The following is a 24,280-nucleotide window of genomic DNA, read 5'->3' as shown; positions in this document are numbered from 1 at the left end:
TTGGTTTACTGGATTGAAGCCACCAGCAGCTGCCAATTAGGAAAGGAAAATCAATAAGTAAGTGTTTGACAAATTGCAAAACATGCTGAGAAATATTCAACTATTCAAAAGCCCTTCAACCAGATGACCTGCACTCATCCTAACCTTGTGTTACAGAACACAGAAGTTGCAGTCAATGAGTGACTTTGTGAGGACAGTTCAATCAGCAGCAGTTGCAGGTGTTCTGACTCAGTTATGCAGACTGAACTGCAGAACAAAACTGCATCACTGCACTCCAGTAATTTGGTTAATAATGCATTTGATATTTGTTTTGTATTTATGGGGTACATGCAGCTAAAATCTGAGACTTTTCTGCCTGGTCTGTGTCCTGATGATTAGTTCTGAGGAATGTGTGCACTTGTGTAATAATCAGCATGAGATGTCAGGCTGAATGAAGCAGCAGGTGCACCAAAGCAAAACATCAACTCTCAGTTTTTTCAGCTGTGAGACTCTGATGGGAGAAAGATTTGAATCCCCCTTTCTTCAGGGTGTTTTGTAGTTTGAGGCTCAAAAAGTAGTAAGAGTATTTGACAGAATACGTGAAAAACCTTAGACAAATGAAAAAAGGCCTCCTGGAACAACAGAGAGACAGTAAAGTGGAGGGTGAGGGATGCTGTTGACTCAGTTTAATAGATTGCAGAGGATGAATCCAGATTTTGCAAGCTTTTATAACCCTTAACCAAAGTTGGGATGCTGTGCAAATGTAAATAAAACAGTGCAATCATTTCCAAACAAACCGTGTTTAACAAAATGTTCCAGAGTCCATGCAGTAACATCCTTTATACTGAATTGGCATCTCACCACGAACTTCGCTCCATCCCTCTATCCTCCATCCTTGTAAACGACTGAGCCTTTCGAGGAACCCTTTTCATACCCAATCATGATACTATCAACAACACCCAACACTTCCTGTTAGGGGCTGTCTGTAGGAGGATCTTTGTAAGAGAACAGGAAGTCATTATCATCTGATGACTTCCACCTGCTCGGGCTACTCCTGGAAATAGCTGGTCTCTCTCCTGGAGCATTTTGTTTGGTTTGGCTGGTTTTGGCTTTGTTTGTTGTTCACTGCATGTCATTTCCATCACATCCATACACACACTACGCTATTGATGATACAGACACTGATATGGTATTATCTTTAGTTTATATTTGGGTTAAAATAGAAATTGAGTTCTTGTCCTGTCTTGGCATCAAACTGAACACCATCGCTAATGTTTAACATTTGAAACATCTTTTGTGATAAAGGATCTACAGTGTAGCAAAGTGCTGTTTAAACAAGATTTATGTTTAAACAGTATTTCTACAGTTATCTCAAGCTGTTAGATGTTTGATGCGCATTTGGACTTTAAACTTGCTAAAGTCAGAGACAGACCCTGAGGAGTTATCTCACTATATATTGCACCAGTAAACCCTCAGCTGAGCGCTGCAATCACGTTGACAGCAGTGATACAATATACGTTCACTTGCTCTGTTAATAGTTACAAGCGTGCCACATGACACTTTGACCTTTTGTCTCAGTGCAAAGCCAAGAAAAACATAAAAAGGTTTGATCATGTAGCAGTGCAGGTGCAAAAGTTCCATTCCAGTACCAAGAGCTGCTTTTAGATTTACAATAATGTTTATAATGGCAACACCAAGCATAGGTAACATCACTAGGATTGCATAATGTAGACCTACATTTAAAACCAAATGAAGATATATTTGTTCATGGATAGTCCATCTATAAAGCATAAAATTTGTCTGTAAATGGTGTAATACTGTAATAATAATAGTTAAACAATAAGGAGACACTGCTGATGTCCCCAAAACACTATGTGAAGAATCCACATTGTCTTAGACGTTACAAAGCTGCTCAATGTTTTTTTTTCTTTTTTTCATGAAAGAAGGAATTTTAAATTGTGGCAGTCCCAAATCTTTTTTGCTTTCACTTCCTCACTGGAGGAAGGTAGTTTAACTTAAACTTCACTGCTTTTGTCTTTTGAATGCAGATGCTGTTCTGTTGTATACGTAGCAGATAGCACTGCTTCTCATATATTTCTGCATGGGTTTGACAACAGCTTGATCTATGAGACTATCTCCAGCTCAGTAAGAACTTCTTCATGATGTTTTGGTCATTATTAACAAGGGGACATTATTTTGGTGTGTGTGCCATGACAATCAGTCATGTTTTATTATCACCAATGGCACCGGTGAAGAGTAAAAGGCCATTTGACATTTACCTTTTCTCCTTCTTCTCGTCTGCCTCTGGTAAAAACAGCTCCTCCGACAGGTGGCTCAAAGAACTGATATGGCTTTCTACTTACACCACAGTGTTCTTCATGGTGATGTTGTGGTTCATTGTTCTTTAGTAAGTCCATGTGTGGATCCACTGCAACAAAACACTCGTGTGTTATCAGGAACAGCCCATGATAACAGTTTGCATTCAGACTTGTTTTACTGCCACTGACTGCATCCTGTCACCAGTATGGTGGATAAAGCCTCTGTCCTCCCTGACACAGTGCCAAAGTCCTGTCAGCTGCAAAACAGGGTCTCGTGTTAGTGTTGTTGTCTGGGGACCTGAGGGTCCATGACCATAGCAAACTCTCTTATCTGTTTCTGTTTGTGTTGCCCCACTAATGTCTGCTCTACGTTTTCCCATTATTGCTTAATTCAATGTGCTAACTTGGTAACTATTAGGCCTTTGTGATCCTTCGTTAAAAAAACATCCATTTAACGTCCTGAATTTTAGCAGCCTACACTCATTTCTCAGTTTCCCGTGGAGGGGGAAACCACATGGTGTCAGAATGTGTAACTGATGTGGATAATGGTTCTTGAACCATTTGCAAATATATGACTTTATCTGGCTGAAAAGACTCCCTGGACCATGTGCTCTCTCAGTTCCTTTGTTTTCCAAATACGGTGAACCCAAAGGATACCTGCCACCTGACCACGCCCACCTTACCTGCTGGGTAAGGGGGTGGAGACTATGAATTGTTTGCTCACCCTGCCATTCATCCTTTTGCACTCCCTGCCAGCCCTCCAGCACATCCACATATCCTGATGTGTGTGTCTTCAACGTTAACGTGAGTGGTCAACTCATCATTTTGATTGTTATTTGTCGGCCTTTTGAGGTGGCTTTGCTGACATGTTCTCTGCTGCTCTAATCTCTTTGTTCCCACACATGTGCCAGGAGCCATGTAAGAAGATTGTTTGTTGCTTGACTGTTTGACTGTTTAGTTGTGAATTGTATATTTACACATAGATGTATTTGTTTTTTTTTTCTTCGTTTGATTGACCACTCCATTGTTTAATTTAATTATATTGTCTCTTTGCTTATCTCTTTCCTGAAGCAGCACATACAAACAAGCCATGACAAAGACATTTCCGAATCAAACCCATCAAAGATCAAATGACAGATAAATAAAAGCCACTGGTGTTGCATCGAAACCTGCCTTCTCCCTTGCCTAATTTCATCACTCTACTCCTTGCCATTGACGTCTTCTGACCGAGACTCTGTTTGCTCCCCACACTCACTCTACCTAAACCACATCACCCCTACAGTTCCTTCACTGGCACTTATTACCTGGAAAACACAATGGGATCACAGCATTGAGTCCAGGTTCAATAAAAACTGATAACAATACTATAGAAGCTGAATATTTTAATGTTTTTTCTCATTATATATGTGTGTCTCTGTGTGTGTGTGTGTGTGTGTGTGTGTGTGTGTGTGTGTGTGTGTGTGTGTGTGTGTGTGTGTGTGTGTGTGTGTGTGTGTGTGTGTGTGTGTGTGTGTGTATTAGTACTGTCAATCGATTAAAATATTCAAGCACATTTTTATCTATTCTAAATGTCCCTTGAATGATCATTTTAATGCTCTTATCAACATGGAAAAGTGGATAGGCTTGCTCTGTGCAAGTGTTTTTTAATTGAAAACAACAATGTGTAGTGTTATATTTCACACTAACATTCTCACTTTGAGCAGTCATTCACATTTGAAGCAAAATCTCACACAATTTAACACTGTCAATAAACGAATGACAAAAAAAATAAATACTTGGTTACAAAAAAGCCCCTTCAACAACCCTTTCTAAAGGATCAAAACAGGGTGATCCAAAATAGTTACAGTGCACATCATTGCAAACTAGGACTCAGGCTATAGTGCAGTTAAACCATGGCTTAAACTTTCCTTTCTTAAGTTTCCTTTGAACAGAACAGCATCCATATGCCTCTGTCGAAAGCCATCCATTGTCGCCTGGTTTTGACAAGGAGGCGGCGGGGAATTTGCATTAGCCATGTGTTTGGCCATCAAGTGTTATTTCAGACTGGATGTGCTATGGTGATAACTCAGTTCATACCAACAATACACACAGATAACTTTGGTCTTGTCAGTCAACCCATCTGGCAACTTTTTGAAACAAAACTTTCCATTCAGAATCTTGTTCGCATCCATTTCGGCATTTCGCAGTTGACATCCACACAAACCGGTAGCCTACTCTTTTACAGCTAGCGGGCAGGCAAGACCAAACACGTGCGTGGGGCGTGCCTATTGTTTTGTTTTCCGGTTTATAACCGGATCCTGTAGTTTTTCTTGTGTTACGAGCAGTGGCCACAGCTTATAAATAAATACAAGTTCATTAGGTCACAAAGAACGTTAATCTCATGATAAAAAAAAATGCCGTTAAAATTTGCACTAATATATATATATATATATTCACATTAAAGGTATCTATACATATATTTTGGCTATATATGTTTCTATTTATATATTTATTTTATATTTACTTGATTTATCACTTCACCTTTCGGTGGGAGTATTAAGAATCTATGGTGAAGTCTGTCTGCTGTTGGTGCTCATTGTGCGTCCTGTTGACTCTCGTCAATCTTAGAGTATGAACATGAATGTAGCATTTGTGTCAATAGAGGGGATGAACAATAAACAACAATTCTCCTATGGCCCACAGGCGGGCCGATGCAACTGGTATGGGGTTCTAGCTTTTCAGTTAGCTAGTTAAAGCAGGTAGGCTAACTTAAATGGATTTATGGGTAGGTGTGTGTTTCATGGAATATGCCTGTAATTAAACTACATCATGAAAACTGAGTGGGAACAGTGTTGAACTAGGCTACATTGTGTTGCCTAGTGAGGGCACAATCTTGGTGTGTGTGGCGCATGGCTGCTAGCCTAGTGAGTGGTTGCATGTGTTGCTGCCATTGTCATTGTTAGTATCGTGAGTGACATTGCCACAGAGCACCTATTCTGACAAGTCTGTTGTCACACTTGTGTATTCAGTTGGCAGCCCCCCGACTTAAAACTCTTCCTGTGCGCCTGCACTCAGGCAGCCTGCAGCTTGGTTGTTGCTGTCTGCTGATTTGACCAGATTTTCTTCTCCTTGAATCTTCACAGAAAATCATCACAAAATACAACAAAATGCCCACGTTAAACCAACTGCATATTTCACTTGCAAATAATCAATGATGTTTGCACGCTAATGCGCAAAATCGACACCAACAGTGAATTTTGCTTCACCTTTCTGGATGTCCATCATCTGAAAGGACAGGCTGTGTTAATAAAGTGGTCACAGCAGTAATGGGTTCTTCTCCTGATGCTTTCTTCAGCGTGTCAGACAGTAAGTGCTCTCTGAACACCTCCCCTTCCCTTCAACAACTACAACCCACGCACCTGACCAAAACACAGAACACGGTGATGTGCGTATGTGCACTAACGTCGCTGTTTCCTCAAATTACAGATTAGACTTCCATGCCTTGTCGAAGATTGAGTGAATTATATTATTTAGAAGTATCTCATTACACTTTTGACATGTTACTTCCCCTTCTGAATTTTCGGCCTTTCAAATATGGAGCAGGACTCACTCCCTCATAAATACAGATGCATTTTCTTTTCCTTTTGAGAAAGTCAGAGACGTTATGGCTGCTGTACCCATGAACATGCCAGAGTGAGGCTGTGGAATGGCTATGAATGGGGAAAGAGACAGTGCATTGTCTCAACATTTGGTAATGCAGTAGGTAATATACTATCACTGTTTTTTCATTGCAGATTGTGTGTAATTTCCACTAAAATGTTTCTCTGTTGTTCTGCTGTTTTTATAGGTTTTACATGTACAACTGATCAACTGTTTCTCAAACCTGATTCTGCTGATTCACGGTCCTGAAGTTCACTACCCAGCTGAGGGTAAATATCACTCAGCACCCGATGTCCTTAGTGTCCCTTCACAACAGAATGTTTGCAGAAGTTTGCAAATTGATTTCCTTGAAATAGAGTGGGAAACGCTGGGAAAAAGTCACCAAGGCCATCATGGTGTTTCAGACAAAGTTTATTTAGAATGGGTCTGAGTGGAAAGACAAGAGTTTCTATTTTTGAATAAAAAAATATTACCAATAAATTCTGAAAGCCCATCACAAAGCTCTTTTATCCACTTGAAAACAGCTACTGTAAATAGCCATCTCTGCATCCCTGATGGTAACTGAAGTAGTTTTATTACATCACAAATATGCAGGTACGAAAAATGGAAACTTAGCCAGGAGCCAAGAGTTTGTGTCAGACATAGTGTAATAATGCAGGAAGCATTTAATACTGCTTTTAGCAGATGCACAGTATGTCAGTTCTTAAGGCGGTGTGATTTGAGCAGGGAAAATTGGGGCGTTGGCCATCATGTGGACAGTTTAGTGCGCCTCATCAGGAGCAGGCAGTTTCTCAAGCGTGGGCTCCATGCCCCAGATCTCACGAGCATACTGGGAAATGGTGCGATCGCTGGAGAACTTGCCACATCCAGCAATGTTGTAGATCACCTTCTTGGTCCATTCCTTGGGGTTCTGATGTAGGCATGGAAATGATCGAGAAGTGAGTGATAAGATCTGTGATTATTACTGTATGATTGTTAGCTCTCACGTCTCCCTTCATTAGAGGTGATACTCAGAGTGAACATGTACTAATTAAAATCGCAACATAAATGTATGTATGTAAATATATGTAAAAGACCTTTATGAACAATTCCTTTTTAATAAGCATACCTTGTAGAGGGCATTGACTTTCTCCTGGCATTTAATATAGTCTTCATAATCAGCAAAGACCTTAAATCTGTGCAGAAAAGAATATAATTAACTCAGTAGAAAATTACATATACATCAGATATATGGTACAATGTGAATGCATATGGTTTGCATGTGTGTGCATGTGAGTATTATTATTATGTGTTAAAGAGTACTAAATGTTGTTTGTGTGCATGCAAAAGGCTTGCTTGAGGTTTTTTTTTTTTTTTTTTTTCCCCTTATTTGCACCAGCATTCAAGTTTCTACTCGTTCTTATTTGTATGTGTGTATGCATGTGTGTGCCTCAGGCTGCAAATGTTAGATGTGTCTTTACCTGTCATGATGCATCAGCATGTTGACAATTTCTTTAAACAGGTCAGGCTGCTTTGGGCTAAAGAAGCCTCCAGCAATCTGGTCAATAGCCTGTTTCAGCTCAGGCAGGCGGTTGTAGTACTCTTCAGCGTGGTATCTAAGCAGGACAGAGGAAAAAAAATAATACACACGTTCAGAGAAATACAGAATCACGTGCTTGCTGTTGTAACCGTCCCATTAATGAAGGGGTAGCAGTCAGTGCCTAAACAGAAGCACCAGCAGGTTCCCCAAGGCCACCTTTCATGTTGGAAAACCTCTGCTTAGAGAAAATACTTCAGTCTGGTGATCATTACCGAAGCCTCTGTGAGACACTGCAAAGCTGCTGGATTGTCAGAACGCATAGAGCTCACTGCACTGAAATGAAAATGTCTTGACAGTCAGACTGTCTCGGAGCTATTTCACCAACTGGATCTGATAACAGGTAACGCACTGTGTTCTTATATGCAAAGACGTTACAAACTGTAGAGGTGCAAATGAAAAGGCTTCCTCTGCTCCCTTTGATATCCCTCTTTGGGATTATGTGAAGGTCAAATATGGAGACATATATTTGGAGACTTACAGCTGTGTATCACCTACCTTAAACGAGGAAGGAGTTGAAAATGTAGACACAGTGTTTGGACAGATCTGGGTTCATTCCTTACCCTCTCTTGTCAAGTGCATCGACGTCATCCACCCTCATGCCAAAGATGAAGAGGTTGTCCTCGCCGGCCTCCTCGGCCATCTCAACGTTGGCTCCATCCATGGTACCGATGGTTAGAGCTCCGTTCAGCATGAACTTCATGTTGCCCGTGCCAGAGGCCTCAGTGCCAGCTGTGGAGATCTGCTCTGACAGGTCAGCTGCAGGGATGGCTGAAAGATGACAAAAGAAGCGGGATGATGACTCTAATAAGCATTTTGTGTTTATGGCTGTGCATCAAAAAAAAAAAAAAACCCTGTCTGGGGACCTCAGCATGAATTGAACAGGGTGATGAGCAAAGGCCTGGGAATAGGGCAATGATTTGGTAATTACCTCTCTCTGCCAGTGTGACTCTGTAATTCTCCAAAAAGATGACTTTGAGGCGGTCTCCGACAACAGGATCGTTGTTGACCACCTCGCCGATAGCTGTGATCATACGGATAATCATCTTGGCAGTGTGGTATCCAGGAGCAGCCTGCATGAAAGGAAACAGTTGGAGAAATGATATCAGATGAATTTAACTTGAGTTGTGAGGGTGAGGGTGTTTTTAAAGCTATATGCCCTTATACTACAAACCTTTCCTCCAATCATGACAGTTCTTGGAGTCCACTGCTTGTTAGGCTCCTTCTTGATGCCTGGTGGAGATATGAAGAGATGAGGTGTTCAGCAAAATTCTCTTCATGCTCTGACACACATACACAGTATTACCCTGAAATAATCTTAAAAGCCATAATACTTGAATTGGCAAACACGGGCGATTTTAAACGCGGACTTACGGTTGTAGTAGGTGATGATGTGCAGACAGTTGAGCAGCTGCCTCTTGTATTCATGGATTCTCTTGACTTGAATGTCGAACATGGAGTTGGGGTTGATCTTCACCTTGTAGTGCTCCTCCAAGTGCACAGCGAACTTCAACTTGTTTTCCTACGTTATCAAAACATTGCCTTCATCACATAAAATTTCTACTTGCAGGCACATCCTTAATTTTAGCGAAGTAACTCTATGATGGCACAATCAGACACAATTATGCGCAAGTGTCAAAGAAAACGCCCCCTTTGACTTTGGTATACTGACTGCTGTTGCAGAGGTTGTGACATTGATCACAGAGGTACAGCTCTGAGGGAATGTAGAATGCACCAGTGAACAATGAGTGCATGTTATCTTTAAAAAGCACAGATTGCTTGATGTGGAATATATGCCGCTCCTCTCCAGGGCTTTGCTCTGTTGATGAGCAGCTTATTTAGATAACCAGCTGTTATACAGTCATACAGTTATTCATTCATTCAAGTATCTATTTATCCTAAAACGTGATCGCATTAATTCCAAACTGACACATTCACTGCAAAGTTGACATACAAAACAATACATTAAGTACCTGCTTCACTTTGGCAACATCCCGAATGAAAGCATCATCATTCACGTACTGGCAGAGGCGCCTCAGCTGGTCGAGGTCACGGATGAAGTCCTCACCAATTCTCTATTGACAAAAAGTGAGAAAAGGTAGATAAAAGGCGTTTTCAGCTTCCAGTGGTATTTGTGTGAAGCCTGTGTATTAAAACAGAGCTAACCTCGGCAATGACCTCCGCCAGCCCGGGGTTGCACATAACCAGCCAGCGGCGAGGAGTGATGCCATTGGTCTTGTTTTGGAACTTGTGTGGCTCCATTTCATAGAAGTCCTTGAAACTGCAGGCAGAATGAAGCATTGCATATGAGAGCACAGAGGATGCTGCAACATGTGAAATCATAGAGGCTGGGGACTTAAAAAATACATGTGTTGCACTGAATATGTGGAAGCACTGTATTTTGTAGAAGTACTGTATTTTGGTTTATTTACTACTATTACTGACAAATTAGTGTTTATTTTAGGGACATACATAGTTGCTTTCAGGATGTCAGAGTGTATCTGGGCCACTCCGTTGACAGCATGGGAACCCACAATGCACAAATGGGCCATGTTGATCCTTTTCTGTCCGCCCTCCTCAATGAGGGACATGCGGCGCATACGATCATTATCACCAGGATACTTTGCAGCAACTCTCTGCAAAGTGGAAAAGAACATAAGAGAAAAAATAACTCATACGTCTTTATTTTCCTGGCTGAATCATACATTTCCATAATCATGCATATAAAATAGGTCAGCACAGCTATTCTGAAATAATATCAAATTAGCAGCAACAGGACAATCTCCATCAGTACTTAAGTAGACAAATGAAATTCAGTGCATTATTGTGCAGGTCTAGTCGAGCTACAGCTCATAAAAACTGCCTGCCCCTTCATGTCAGAAATATTTCTCTTTCTATTCAGCAGGAACTTAGGCCATGTAATTTCACCCTGACAGATGTTGCAATTAAAAGTCAATAAATGCCATTTTACTCTTTGACTTTTCCATCATAGCATTTAGGTGCACTTTCAAACCAGAACTCACATTTTAATGGGTTTTTCTGTAGTCTCTTTCCACAGTGGCAATCTTAAAATACCCATTCATAATCAGAGAAAACATCAAAAATCAGAATTTTAATTATCGTGCTTCTTGGGGTTTTTTTTGTTCCTACTTTTATAGCCTCACGTTTCTAAATTTGCGCTGCGAGCTGTGAATTTAATAGGCACCTAGATTAAGTGGTGAAGAAAGCACTCAGATCTTTTACATAAGGAAAAGCAATACCACAGCGCAGAATAATCTATAACAAGGAGAAGCCGTGCATTTAAAATTCACCAAATAAAGGGACAAAAGCATTGGCATAAAAATATAGCTGAAGTACAACAATTTAAAGTACTCATCATGCAGGATGGCACGTTTCAAAACAATATCTATTTTCAAATCGTAATTATTACCCTGTATTAATGTCTACATCACTTTAATGTTGTAACTTGTATCAGTGGGGCTTATTTTTCACCATATGCTGCTGGGTGGCTTTTGAATTTCACCAAGGGAATAATGAAGTCTGATCTCCATATTATCATCTGCATAATAATGCATCATAAATGACTTGCTGATTGTATTTTGCATTATTAATCAGAATCTGCAAAGTATAGTTGTTAAATAAATTTAGTGGAGTCTAATATTTCCCTCTGAATTAGAGTGGGGTAAAAGTATAAAGTAGCATGAAATGGAAATACTCCATTAATCACAATAAAAAGTACCTCAAAACTATACTTCAGTAAAGCATTTGAGTTTTTTCTGCCCAAATTGGTGGAAATGATGGTACATTGCAATGTGCAGCACTAACCTCCAGGTGGCGACGGTTGATCTCATAGACAATTTCTAGGTGACGAGGCAGCAGATGAGCAAACAGGTCGACTGGCCAGCGCTCCAAAGCTTCAGGAAGGACTGTGTGATTGGTGTAGGCACAGGTGCGTACACAGATGTCCCAGGCCTGAACAGCAGCAGGATTTTTTTTTTTTTTAATGTGCATGACTAAAGAATAACTGACTCGATAAATATTGTAAAGTTTCACTTCTTGGCATATAACTTCTCTGTGTGGTGCTGGTAAATAATTTAACTACACAAAAATAGCGATGTCCCAATCAAAAATATTGCATATGAGGCAGCATGAAGCAAAGCCAGAAAAGTGTCATGGTTTTAAAGCCTAACACATACTCCGAATTTGAAAAATGAAACTTTGAAAGCTTTGAAATATTCAGTCCTGCTGTTATATTAGTGTTGCTCTTCCTCACCTTATCCCAGCCAAGCTTCTCTTCATCAACCAGAACCCTCATCAGCTCAGGAATAGCCATGGCTGGGTGAGTGTCATTCAGTTGGATGGCAACCTAAATATGCAGAACATTATTAAATGTCAATGCAGAATCAGAATGCGCCATAAAATGCTTCGCAGATACTGTTCATTTCAACTGTTCTCACAAGATACAATAAAACCAACCCACAACCCGTTCAACACACTGACAGAGGCAATTTAACGAAAGCACAGAGAGAACATCAGGGGGAAACCTTTTCATTTTTGACAGTAACTATTTTGTTGAGTTTTTTCGCTTCACCTTGTCAGGCAGTTTGCTGAAGTCTGTGCGAGCAATCTCCCTGGAGCCAAACTTAGAGACCTTGAAACGACGGATGATGTCTTGCAGGGTGGCAGATACCACAAAGTATTCCTGCTTCAGACGGAGCTCCTTCCCTTCAAAGAACTGAGAATGAAGACACATATTTGTCTGATTCTGTTCTTCAGGCGAACATGAATGGTTTTATTTTTTATTTCTTAAACATAGCCTTTTGCATATTACTGACTGTATTCACTCCTGGACAACTGGAATCTTTTCATTTTATGAAATTAATTACCCAATCTAATATAAAAAGAAAGTGGCGGCACAACTACAGCTCTGTGTCTAGCATCTGTCCTAGAATTACTATGCAAATCTAAACATTTTAGCATAACATCAAACACAGATTTAAAATATACAGTTGCATTCTAAGTGTATTACATCTGTGCATACATTGTGTAAGTGTGCAGGTCCTTTAAACAATATTCATAGAAGCTGAATTTACTGTTCAGTGTTTGAACCAGAGGATCCTTGAAATTTCAAAAGTTATTAGATTTTTTTTCTTCCTCTGAAAAGCAATTATGTTTAATTCCACATTTATTCAACCACAAAAAAGTAGAATATTAAAGTAATTTTTTTCTTTTTAAAGGACAGCTGGAACTATCGCCTTCAACTTGCTTGTCAATTTGCAGACATGGCATATTTGTCAAGTAGAGAGGCAGTGCAAAGAAACTGTTAGGCTAGTTGTTTCCATAATAAATTGATCCATGAGTTATTTTTATGCAATCAATTATAAACGTTAATCTGATAAGTTACCAAATCCTAAAGTGATGTCTTCAATAATAGGAACATTAATATGAAAATGTAAAAAATCAGTCACATTAGAGAAACTGGAACTTAAAATCTTTAATTTTGATTAACTAATCAATTAAGCAACTAAGTTATTTCAATGCTTCTTTGATATAAAAATACACAACATGATGGAACAGCAGTGTCACACTGACTGAACTGAATACAAACATCTTCTTCTTTCTCTTGCACAGATATAAATTACCAGAACTGACATGAGTTATAGCTCAAGTTAGATGGTTATCTCTCAAATCCTCCCTCTTGAGCCTTCAGGGGCTCAGTACAGGGTGGTCACCTCTTATGTCAGCTATAAAGTACAGCCTCAGAGGAAACACAGTGGCTCTAGCTGAAGACAAAGGACACCAGCTGGGGGTCCAAATTATGGAAATCCATCTCTTCACTGAGTTAAGATAAACCCTCCATCTATACAGGAGCCATACAGTCCAAAGCTCCTTTAATGTTGGACATTCAGCTATTTCCTCTAATCCAGGTTTACATATGAGTGCACGTCTGGTGGATTAAAAGGCAGTGTGGTCATATTTTTCTTACATTGTCGTTGGGATACAGCACACGGGAGATGTTCTCAGCCAAGTTTCTGTCCAAAACAGCCTGAATGTAGCCACCAACATTGACTGTAACAGGAAAAAAAAAAAAAACTCCTTTCAGTCATTGTTATTTGACAGCTGCTGCCTGACTAAAAATATTTGATCTCTGCCAGACACGTACAGTCTTTAAGGTTAAACTCGCAGGGAGCCTTTGCAGACCACAGCCTCATGGTGTTGACAACATTGTTTCTGTATCCAGGGATGGGGGTGTCATATGGCAGAGCCAGCACTACCTACCAGTACCATCACAGGAAGAAATAGATAAATAAATCATCCCAGAAGACATATTTCTATTATGATTCATACTCATCTAACTCATATTTTCACCTGAGTGTCAACCCATTTGACACCATCGGGATGATGCTCGGTCCTTCCATAGAAGTGCACTGGACGCATGTACTCGGGACGTGCCTTCTCCCAGGGGTTGCCATAGCGCAGCCAATCATCAGCCTCCTCAACCTGAATAATGACATACATTTATAGTGAGGGGGGAAAAGCATTCATTTGGTGAGTGGTGTCTGAGCAGAGCCAGACACAGAAAATGAAAAGGAGCATCAGGTCCTGATAGCGTTAGAGGAAACTCATCCAGCAGGTTGTTTAAGGTGAAATACTAGTCGTTTTTCTACATAGAGACAGCAATACTGATGGAAATGCATCATTTCTAACCTGCCAGCCATTGACGATTTTCTGATTGAAGATACCAAATTCATAGCGAATACCGTAACCATAGGCAGCCAGACCCAGTGAAGCCATGGAGTCCAGGAAACAGGCTGAAAACCAGAGACAGCACATGAAAAAAGCCTTGACTAGCTCTTATATAAAGGAATGCATTATTCAAGTCTGTCAGCAGAGGTTAAAAACTCTGAATTCATCAAATATGAAACATGAAAAGATACACACCAGCAAGGCGACCCAGACCACCATTTCCCAAACCAGCATCTTCCTCCATGTCCTCCAATTCCTCCATGTCCAGACCCAACTACAAACAACAGCACAACATGGACTAATGCATGATTTTTTATAACAATAGTTGGAAAAAGACATTTCACAGTTATTAGAAGAATAAATGAAGCCTCTTTGTCTCACCTGGTACGTGGCCTCATCACAGGCATTCTCCAGTGCCAGGTTCACCATGGTGTTTTGGAGGGTGCGGCCCATGTAGAACTCGAGGGAGATGTAGTAAACACGCTGTGGTTTGGGCAGAGGGGGAAAAATAATCAATCAAGCTGAATTAACATCCAAAAGTCTTATTACGGGGATATTTTAGCGCCATGGTACGATTGGGGTCACAGAAAGGTCTCCACAGTAGCCTGGTGGCCACAAATTTGTCATTGAAACCAAAAGCCAAATGTCACAATAACATCCAACTCCAGACTGGCAGAGGAATCTTCAGGTTTCATGATTTAGCTTCATGGTTGGGAGAGTGTAGAAATGTGCCACCTGAGCCTGTGTTTAGCCTTTGCCATTTAGTTGTTTTTTTTTGGGGTTTTTTTTTCCTCCTCTGACATGGAGGGGTGGATACAGAGGAAGGAAAGGCAGAGGAGAGGAGGGAAGAGAAGGGACTCAGGGACAGATTGCTTTGGGTATTACATAACACCAACATTTTAGCCCAGGCAAAAATAGCTCCTGTAGAGGTCGCTGTAAAGGTCAGCCTGAGCCCGATACCCTTTCATTGTGGAGTTCAAGTCTGGAGTATAGGACAAGGGGTTCAAATAGATGTGTAAAATGATAAAGAATAGACATAGGATTGAGGAACTAACAGGATTTTTTAAATGATATGACTATGTATCAAATCTTATCTTACTTCAATAGCTTTTTTCCCCAATAATGCATATTAGCAATGAGAAATCTAACTATTGTAACAGTGACTTTGCAGTAAGTGATTTTACATGCAGCTCAAAACTCTAGAGTGAGCTTGGAAGTCACCCCTCCTTCGGGTTCCCGTTCAGACCTTTAAGGGTTCACCCTTGACCTTTCAGTTGCCGGAACAACAGTTAGGTTTGAGGTCGCAGCCCATCAACATGCGATTAAGCAGTGTCTGAAAACTAGCGTAATGTGAGTAATAAACTTCTCCTGAGATGTCTGCTGAGATTAAGGGTTTTGGCAATTACAGAACAGCAACCCTGCAGAGGAAGGCGAGGTGTGCAGGAAAATTTTCTTCCAGCATTAAGAAAAGAAAAATGATCCCCTTTATTTGGTAGAGTTATTAATGATCTTGCAAGGAACATTTTTCCCTGCTAAGTTAATGCAACTGGAGCTGAGTTTCACTGTGCTTCCGAACCCTCTATTGTAATTGCACAATAGTTTGGGTGACATTTCAAGGAATAATGTGGTGTGGATTGCAATTTTGCCGCTTTATTCTGGAGAATTCCACCTTCTATTGTGCTTTTAAAGTTTTTTCTGTATAGCTGCTGGTTAAAAAGCCTGCAGCTGCTGAGATTTAGCTTTTCCCATTATGTGACTAAGACTGTGTGACTGCTTCTATATGAACTCAGACGTCCTTGCAGGCATTTGCTTAAATGACACAAGTAAAGGCTATGTGCTTTATGGTCAGACGGGATGGGAACAGAAGGTCATGAAGAGGTTTAATGTTTCAACACACTGTAAGAATGGCAACATACCAGCAGAGTGCAAAGAAGCCCCGGTGAAGTTTAAATGTCATGACTTGACATTACACTGACATCAGCCTGCTGAAAGTACAGTTAGAGGATATAAAGCCCTTGCCCCAATGAAAATGATGCATGGCCTTAAGATGTGTTCAGTGTGCAGATGCAACAGTTATTTCACGAAACAGAGTAAGATACAGGTTATGGCACACTGTGTGCGAGACAGGCAGTGAATTCCATAAATGCCCTGAAGGTGTGAACCAGTCCTCCGATCGAATATAGTTGCCAGAATTCCCCCTGTACGTGAGGAAATCTATGATAGAGTCTTTTAAGTCGTGTGTAATGTTCCCTATCACAAATACAAGATGTGTTACTGTTCATGCCATGTCTATCAGCTAATCAATCAATGTATATATTCATTGTAGTTCATGTTACCGTAAGTCTTTGGTATGGCTTGAACTTACTTTGGGATCTTTCTCATAGTAGTGCTGCTGGGTTCTGATCCACCTGCCAATCAAGTGGTCCCGCACAGTGTGGGCAAGAGCAAAGTAGTAATCCCTTCTGGTTGCCACGTTTCTGTCCTTGACCAGTGTAAAGTGGAGGTGTCTGTTGAAATTCTGCTTCAGTTCTGCGACGTTTTCAATGCCGGCGAGACCACGCACTGAAATCTGTTTCCTCCTATCATGGTCAGACAAGGGTTTAGACATGGTGGCACGAGTTGTAGCGTCTCAAGCCTCTGACTGTGGAAGAATGTAAACAGTAAGATAGCAGGCACACACCACCAGGCCCACAGACACCGCAAGAGAGGCACCCACCCCACAGGCTCAGGTTCGGCTTTTTAAAGGCACAACAATGAATATTAAGTAGAGGGTGGAGCAGATTGTGTTTATTAAGTGAAGGGTGGGGCATATGTTGAGCATAGAGGTTTTAAAATATGTGACACATGAGTAATAAGGTGCTCATCTTGGATCAAAGATGTAAGCATTACATGGCAGGATGATGACTTCATTTATAGATTAACTGTTAACTGGAGGAAAAGGAGGCTGAATTAGGTTCCATCTACCTTTCAGTGCTTTTATTTGATTAACAGTGGTCCATACCAGTAATTGATTTTCAGTCAACCTGATCAAAGCTGTCAGAACAATCTGATCCTTCCTGTTTTCATTGTTGAACAAAACCTGCAATGAGTTGAGTGATCCATAATTATTCATAACTATTATCAGAGTAACAATAATATGACATAAAAGTAGAAAATTATCATTTCTAGTTACACTTTTCAAAATACAGTTCTTCCACTTCCCTGTTGTCTGATATTGGAGAAGAAATACAGGCTGGTGATAATATCTGGCAGCTACAGTGGCTAACTTGTTTTTCATCCCATAGTTGGCAGCAGGGCCTTGGCCAGCAGATGGTGACGGTATATTGCATTTTTTAAAATTGCATTTTGTTGCACCTAAAAGGCAAAGCACTGCAAAATCTGCTAATTATCATATTGTAGAGGGCAGTTACAGGACGTGTTTGTTTTAGCAAACCACGCTGCAGACCCAACAGTAATGCTGCAGCGCTGAGCATGTGCGACTGTATTACTTCACTCGTACTGTAAGTTGTGGTACTGTAAGTAGTTATAGACCAGTGATCCAGAGGCTGCGTAGATCACATCTGTTCAATTGCCTGGAGCAACAACTGACACAAAGTCATCTGCAGCAGAGCTACTAAAACCTGCTCTATTTTCAGTTATCACTGGAGCGAGCCAAACTATCGTGAAGTCTTGCTCTTCTATAAATAGAGACTGACCCAGTCCCAAAGGCCATGATATTTGAAAGGCATATCTTGTTAATGTCAGCAAGAGCCGGTAGACAACACTAGTATATTACTATGAGTCGGACCACAGCACAAGGAGGAAGGCAGTGTTTGCTGAGCTCTTCTCAGTGGGATGCAACTGCACGCTTATCATTATCTTGTTCAAAGGGGCCTTTGCCTTTGGACTAAAATTGGTTAAAAGCATGATGAAAGAGCAGCCGTTACTTTAGTGTCAAGATGAACTGGATTGCCCTGCACTTTGAATAAATGTTGACAGGAAAAGTGTTGGGAGTGAAATTATCATATCCTTCTAACTATTTGCCACTCTGTCGCATGATTGGCCAAGATATAGAAAGAAAAAAAAAAACCCACAAAAGACGCCACTGTCAAACTCCACAACAGTTGGACAAAGGCTAAATAGAAATCAAATTACAGGCGGTGGTTGAAGTGGTTGGCAGCACTTCATGGCCATTGCTGCATCTTTTGAAGAATTTTTAGAACATACACAGTATGTAAATGCTTTCTACACCATTTCCTGTAATGTTTCTTTTTAATGTTCAGGCCTGCCAAATGACCCCCAGAACAGAGGAACCATCACACAACAGATGACAGAGATTGAAGCTGGCGTGCCCCCGATTTGTCCATTATGATGAGCAAATTATGTTCTTACATGTCTACTGGCTGTTCTGTCAAATGGTACATCAAGCATTTCAAGACCACACTGAATGAATGCACTGCCTGATGGAAACTGTGAAAGAAAACAAACAACGTTCTTGATGTGAAGGCAAATTTTCAGCAAAAGTTTAACTGTTACGACAGTCGAGCCACTGAACAACCAGGTCCATGTGCCAGTGCAACGTGACCATCTCTTGCTTTTCTATAAGCAGCATCTGCCATTTTTTCTGTCAGGTTTTTTTTTTTTTTTTTTTTAATGATCTTGCCATCATATAATCACAGGATGAAACGCATGAAAGTTTAATTAATTTTAATTTGAATTTCACCCCCTGGAGAACATTAAATCAATTAACTCTGGTGTTAATGGATGTTCCGATTGGCCAATAGTAACCACAGTTATTAAGGTGCCTGTGTTGTCTGGCAGGAATTAAAAAAAGGTTTTAAAAGGAACTGATTGATGCAGGCTGGTGCAAACTGGGATTTATGTGTCAATTTATGCAGTCTCACTTTGTTTTTACCTTCAACATGCACGTTGAGACAACAAAAAAATAGGTACACGAGATGGGAAACATCTGTAGCATGAGCACAGGGAGTAAAAAGGGAAGGAAAAAGACCCTTTATATTGATGAATCTATGTTAATATTTAAGATTCAGTTGTGGAATTTACCACTAAAGTCATTGTTAATTAGAGCTTGGTGAGCATAATGTGGCATATAACTATGCTAAAAATGCGTAAAGTTGGATCTTTTGTTTCTATTGGTCTTATGTGCAACTGAGGATAGAATATGTTTTAGAGCAGCTTTGCGGTATATCATCCATCTATCAGCTCTGACACTGAGCAACAAAAGCTGGTGTGATTTTTTTATTTTTCAGTACTTTACTCTTCAAAATATGAAGCTGACATTACAGCAAAATCTTCCTTTACACAGGCATAAATGTATCTGAAAGCTGTCACACAGAATAATGTGTTACATTTGCAGGCGCAATCTATGTCTCACACCTCCACGTCTAAACATCATGTTGCACTGCATCCTTTTTCATAGCACTTCGATTTCTTCTCTTTTTTTTTTCCATTGATGCCTTTTCCTTTCTTCTTTTTTCCTCTCAGTTTCTTGGTTTTCTCGCGTGTTTGCCTATCGTGAATTCAGCTCTTTCCAGGTGAGGAAAGGAATTCATTTTTTATTTCCACAACATCAGGATAAAGGAGTGTTGGGACTGGCTCCAGAGGAAGCAAAGCATGAAAAAAAAAGAAGAAGAAGAAGAAAAGGGTTGATATGGGTGAGCTCATTTGAGGTTCCATTAGTTCAACCCATTGATGTGACATTCAGTAACAAACTAATAGGTAGCGCAGGGCATGGAGTTCAGGGAAAGCTTGCCAATACACTTTGAACATAGGTCATGAGGATATTCAGACTGTGTGCCAGTGCCAGCTAAAATGCCCCTTTTCTGTTTTAATGGTTTTTCACTTGCAGACATTCAGTAAAAACACAGTGCTGCTTCCCAAACAGCAGCAGAGCACCCAACATAATTACATCTCAAGCTGATCTGGCTGTAATTCTCTTTTACTCACACATTGACTCTTGGACACATTGTTACACAGTCTGTTGGTGGCAAAGCTGTTTCTTCCCTTTTGCTGGAAGAGAATGAGCATCTTTGTTTACATCTCACCAAAAGTTATGGACTTAAGGTATAACACCTACTATTGGCACGCATTCGTTGCTGCACATGGGGCTAATTGTTAGTAGGCCTCAGCGTTTTCTCATTAGAATGTACTGAATTTAATTAAATGACATTGTTAAAAATATGTTTGTCTAAATGGTAAAATATGGACTTGTTCAATTGATTTTCATGCACTGTGAAATCATTAATCTCCAGTTTCCCTGCAATGATTTCTAATAGTGACAGATAAGATTATTGTTTTTGTGTGTGCAGTACAATTTTATTTCTGACCAAAAAAAAAAGGCATTTAATTGTATTCACACTGAGTGTTTCTGTTGTGCATAGTTAAAACGCTGTTGTCCTGGCAGAATACTAATCATCTGATTTGCATTGCATGTATTGCTGCCAATGAATCAGGGCACAGTTGGTTCATGGGACGTTGTTTAGTCGCTGTGTTTTACTCAGGTCAAATGCTTCATTTTGTCTGCCTGTCAACCTGTCAACAGGAGGCCAACACAGGAGGAATACTGTCACCTGGTGGCACATGTGGTAATGTCAGACTGAAAACCCCCAGCTTTGGGAACAAACAGCACTGGCGAGCACCTGTGAGGAGTGAGAATTATTCACTAATTGGATATATTAACTAATTAACACAAGGAGATTTAGTAACTAATTAAAGTGGCACTCCACCGATTTTACACACAGGGTTAGGTTACTCATCTGAGGGAGTACGACTTAGCTTGTGAAGCCACATATCTAATGTCTTCTATGGCTCGTGAGGAGCTTAAGTTTCAAACCATGATGATGTCAAATGAAGGACTAGACTGAATTGCATAATGGGAGGAAAGCAGGATATCCAACCCGTTTTCATTCCAAGAGCATTAAATACTGGCGCTCTGTCACACCCCTCAGCATCAGAAGCAGAAGGTACCTTTTAGTATCAGTACGAGACGCACCGGGCTTTCAACTAACTCCACTGCAAACCCATCCGTGTCAGTATTAGACCAACATAATCTCATGACGCACAAAGTCTTCCTGCCAGAAAGCCCTTCTAACACATGCTTAATATTGTAAAATGGTCACTTTAGCTAGTTTAGGAACCAGAACTTGGTTAAGTTTAGGCTCTAAAATTATTTCTATAAGTTGAACAAACCTACATGGTAAAGTATAGGAAGAGATCATTCACTTTTGGTTTGCCATGGGATACAAACCCTGTCTCCCCTGGGTGAAATTGTGTGTTTGTGTGACCCATCCATCCACCCCATGTCCTCCATTTGAGGACTTTCTTATACTTTACACTATGTGATCTTGCTCTGAGTGTCTGATATTGTTGGGGATGGGTTTACAGTGGTGTTTGTTGAAGGCCTGGTGCGTTTCATACAGACGTGTGCGTCTGTTTGAGATGCCGAGGGGTGTGACAAAGCGGTGGTATCTGCCGCTCTGGGAATGAGAACAGGCTCAGATATCTCAGCCTCTGCTGCTTTGATTTTGACCATTCTGTTTTTAATCTTTCTCTTCTGAGTCACCCAGCATTATGAGTACAGCACTAAATTGCTGGAGGAGAAGCTATCAGTGTGTTATAGGTATCAGAATATTTCAAGCGACAGTGTTGTATGCATTTTTTTTTCCAGCTTTTGCAAAGAAACATCACATTTTCCCTTAATGACAATCATATAAGTCTCCTGTGCATGTTGCCATGAAGCAGATCTTTGTCAGAGAAGCACAGGGAAATGTTCATTTGATGGGAACAGATGAGAATTTGCAGGAAAGCATCAAAATTCATTCTCTGACTCTATTCAAGGTAGAATCACAGTTCACACCCTCAGGTGTTTTCACTTTTACTGTAGTAGGTTCTTCTCAGGACTGTTTTCAAGATTACTTTATTTGCCCCTGCAGAAATTTGTCACGGACAAGTGGTAAAGGTTGCTACATACATACAATTATAGTGCAGTAACAGACCTAATGTGCACAGCACAGACACTCAAATATATGCAACACAGCCCCTCATTTCACATCCTCTTTATGTCCTAAGTTCGGGAGATTCACAGATAGAGGAATGGAAGAGTTTTTATACCTTTTAGATGTGTTTTGCTGTATTTGATAGGAACCGAACCGTTCCTACACAGAATACAGGATGAGGGAAGGGTCAGCAATAATTTTAGCCTCTTTAACTACTGTCTTCTTAAAGAGCATTTGGAGGGAGGCACTTCCTTACCCTCATTCATTGCTGTTTGGACCTGAGTCTGTTTATTTGTGATTTTAACTTAACTGATGTGTCAGCAAACCAAGCCTAGATTCCCTAACATAAACCGCTCTCTATCACAGCATGACAAAGTAACATCATTACCCTCTGTCCAACCCCAAACAACATGAGTCCGCTCAAGAAGTAGAGTCTCTGTTGGATCCTGGGGCGCACACAATCAGATGGCCAATCCAAGACAGATTACCCCCAGATGACCTGGATCAAAAATCCAGGACAAGTGCTGGGGTGACTGCTTGTACAATCATTTGCATATACTGTAAACAGAATGAATGAGTGGGCGTGTACAGGCTGTGCTTGAATGACAGCTCCCTCCCTCGCCTGTTGCACCTGTCAAGGCAGGACAATTTGCGACTTCATCACCTAACTCCCAGCATGGTTTCACTCATCTTAAATGTAGGTAAAGGTCTAATTAACCAGAATAAGGGCACACACAGCGGTAAAAGAAGTACTCAGAGGTTTTACTTAAGTAAAAGAAGCAGCAGAAATACTTGATCACTCACGCTCACGCACTTAAAATTTTACTTGTAAAAGTAGTAGCAACAAAATATACTCAAACAAAATTTTGCAGAATAGCCTTTGAGAATATTTATATTATTATAATTATTGATTAATTTATCCGTACATCATCAGTATTGAAGCTTGTAAATGTGAGGCTAGTGTAATTTATTTACATATATTTCCTATGTATATCACTTTATATATTGCTGAGTATCTTATGAATTTCCCCTTGTATAAGAAGTTTAAAGTACCTCAAAATTGCAGTTAAGAACAGTACTTGCAAAAACATTTTCTTCTGCTCAACAGGCTTTTTTTCACAACAGACATTCTGACATTTTAGAAGGAAAACCACATGTGTTAATATCACAATGGCTATATAATGACTCTCCTCTATTCAGCTGTGCCTGAGTCACGACAGTGAGCCAACATGCGCAAGACCCGACCCTGAAACTGAAGCAGCTAAATAGGCCATCATTAATTTTATTATTTACACCTGCTGTGACATGTCAAAATGCCTCCAGCGAGGAAAAGAACTATTGATTTTCTATTTTTATGTAGGATGAAGTCATAATATTAAAATATTTATTTCAAAGGCAGTGAGGGGAGGCAGTGCTAATACTGCTGCATCCTAATAATTTATGTCTGGTTGATCACTGCATCATATTATTTAAAGATAATTACAATATAGTAGCTATATTTTGAATAAGACTGTACATTATATAATATTTAAAATTTGATCTGCCTCACAAATCCAACATCAATATAAATAACTGATTACTCATCAATATTCAATCCATGCTCACCCATTAATCAATACAACACATTATTGCAAAGCACAGTTTAGCCAGTCGGGTGCTCCCAGACTTGCTAAGAGACCTTGTTTACTTGCACTGAACTTCTGCTGACTGTATGTTATCAGGTTTGTTTGGAATATGAACTGCTTAATTGTACTGAGCAAACAGCTTGAACTGCACTGCTTGAAGAGAGTGTGTCACACGAACTGCACAGGCCAGTGTTGTGAACTGGTGGACAAGCGTTCTTCAGATCAAAAGAATAAGCCACTGAATGCCAGAAAGCACATTTAATAACATGCATGCTTTACGCAAGTCCTGAGGGGTTTCTCATAATATGGACGCGGTTCAATATTTTGCTGCAATTGTGGATATGTATCTCTTTGCACAACGGATGAGCTATTTCCTCATGGAGGCCGCAGAGCTTCACTCTG

General features: G+C 40.3%; 1 protein-coding gene across 1 annotated transcript; it reads right to left on the bottom strand.

The window, feature by feature from the left end:
* Positions 1 to 6,431: 6,431 nt before the first annotated feature.
* LOC139344485 (glycogen phosphorylase, muscle form) lies at positions 6,432 to 16,959 on the bottom strand. Its single transcript, XM_070982715.1, has 20 exons — positions 16,625 to 16,959; positions 14,641 to 14,742; positions 14,455 to 14,533; positions 14,221 to 14,324; positions 13,882 to 14,013; positions 13,676 to 13,787; positions 13,499 to 13,581; positions 12,104 to 12,247; positions 11,786 to 11,878; positions 11,338 to 11,484; positions 9,985 to 10,148; positions 9,679 to 9,793; positions 9,486 to 9,587; positions 8,887 to 9,034; positions 8,687 to 8,745; positions 8,444 to 8,585; positions 8,076 to 8,283; positions 7,397 to 7,531; positions 7,045 to 7,111; positions 6,432 to 6,846 (listed from the first exon to the last, which is right to left on the bottom strand). The coding sequence occupies exons 1-20, from the start codon at positions 16,865 to 16,867 to the stop codon at positions 6,697 to 6,699; spliced, it is 2,529 nt and encodes an 842-aa protein (XP_070838816.1). The 5' UTR covers positions 16,868 to 16,959; the 3' UTR covers positions 6,432 to 6,696.
* Positions 16,960 to 24,280: the final 7,321 nt, after the last annotated feature.

This window comes from Chaetodon trifascialis, chromosome 16 (genome assembly GCF_039877785.1).
Source record: "Chaetodon trifascialis isolate fChaTrf1 chromosome 16, fChaTrf1.hap1, whole genome shotgun sequence".
Taxonomy (NCBI): Eukaryota; Metazoa; Chordata; class Actinopteri; order Chaetodontiformes; family Chaetodontidae; genus Chaetodon; species Chaetodon trifascialis.
Note: the sequence above shows the minus strand (reverse complement) of the source record. Positions and strands in the feature narration are given on the sequence as shown.